The sequence below is a fragment of the Penaeus monodon genome, chromosome 27 (assembly GCF_015228065.2).
Source record: "Penaeus monodon isolate SGIC_2016 chromosome 27, NSTDA_Pmon_1, whole genome shotgun sequence".
Lineage (NCBI taxonomy): Eukaryota > Metazoa > Arthropoda > Malacostraca > Decapoda > Penaeidae > Penaeus > Penaeus monodon.
Window position 1 is genome coordinate 5,686,461 of NC_051412.1, and position 515 is coordinate 5,686,975.

At 44.9% G+C, this 515-nt stretch overlaps 1 protein-coding gene across 1 annotated transcript; it reads left to right on the forward strand.

The window, feature by feature from the left end:
* Nucleotides 1-302: 302 nt before the first annotated feature.
* Nucleotides 303-436, forward strand: LOC119590344 (the record flags this gene model as incomplete). The annotated part of the gene is given in 1 exon segment (XM_037939017.1): nt 303-436. A coding segment is annotated over 1 exon segment (134 nt), but the record flags the coding sequence as incomplete, so codon positions are not given.
* Between the last annotated feature and the right edge of the window lie 79 nt (nt 437-515).

Below are 515 nucleotides of genomic sequence, written 5' to 3' on the forward strand. Positions count from 1 at the left end.
CCCCCTTATAGGAATAAGGTGTTAGGGACTTCAGATTATCTGTTAAGTATCTATTTAATATGTATTTACAGGAATTTACTAGTCCCTATTGACTATAATCATTAGCTAATCAGTACAGCATATTTGATCAGTGTATCAAGATTCGTCCTTTATATGTAAAAAAAACAACAACTGTTAATTAGTTTTGAATATATACAAAGACACATAGGAGTAAACATACGTCTACGCCCAACATACTTACACAATTTGTAAATCAATGATGAAAAATAAAACACCTCACCCGTATACCCTCCTTCCCTCAGGCTCCCCCGGGTCATGGCGTGGTCATCGAGGTAGCGGACCTGCGCCTGCGTCGGTCGAGGCGATGTGCCGCCAGTCGCGTCCTGGTGCAAGCCGGACTCTCGGCTCAACAGAGCAGACTCAGGCCGCTTGTCAGGTGGTTGTCCGATGCGGTTCTAGATTTTGTTTGTTAAGTGAAGGTTTGCCACACACACACAAGCGCGCGCGCACGCGCT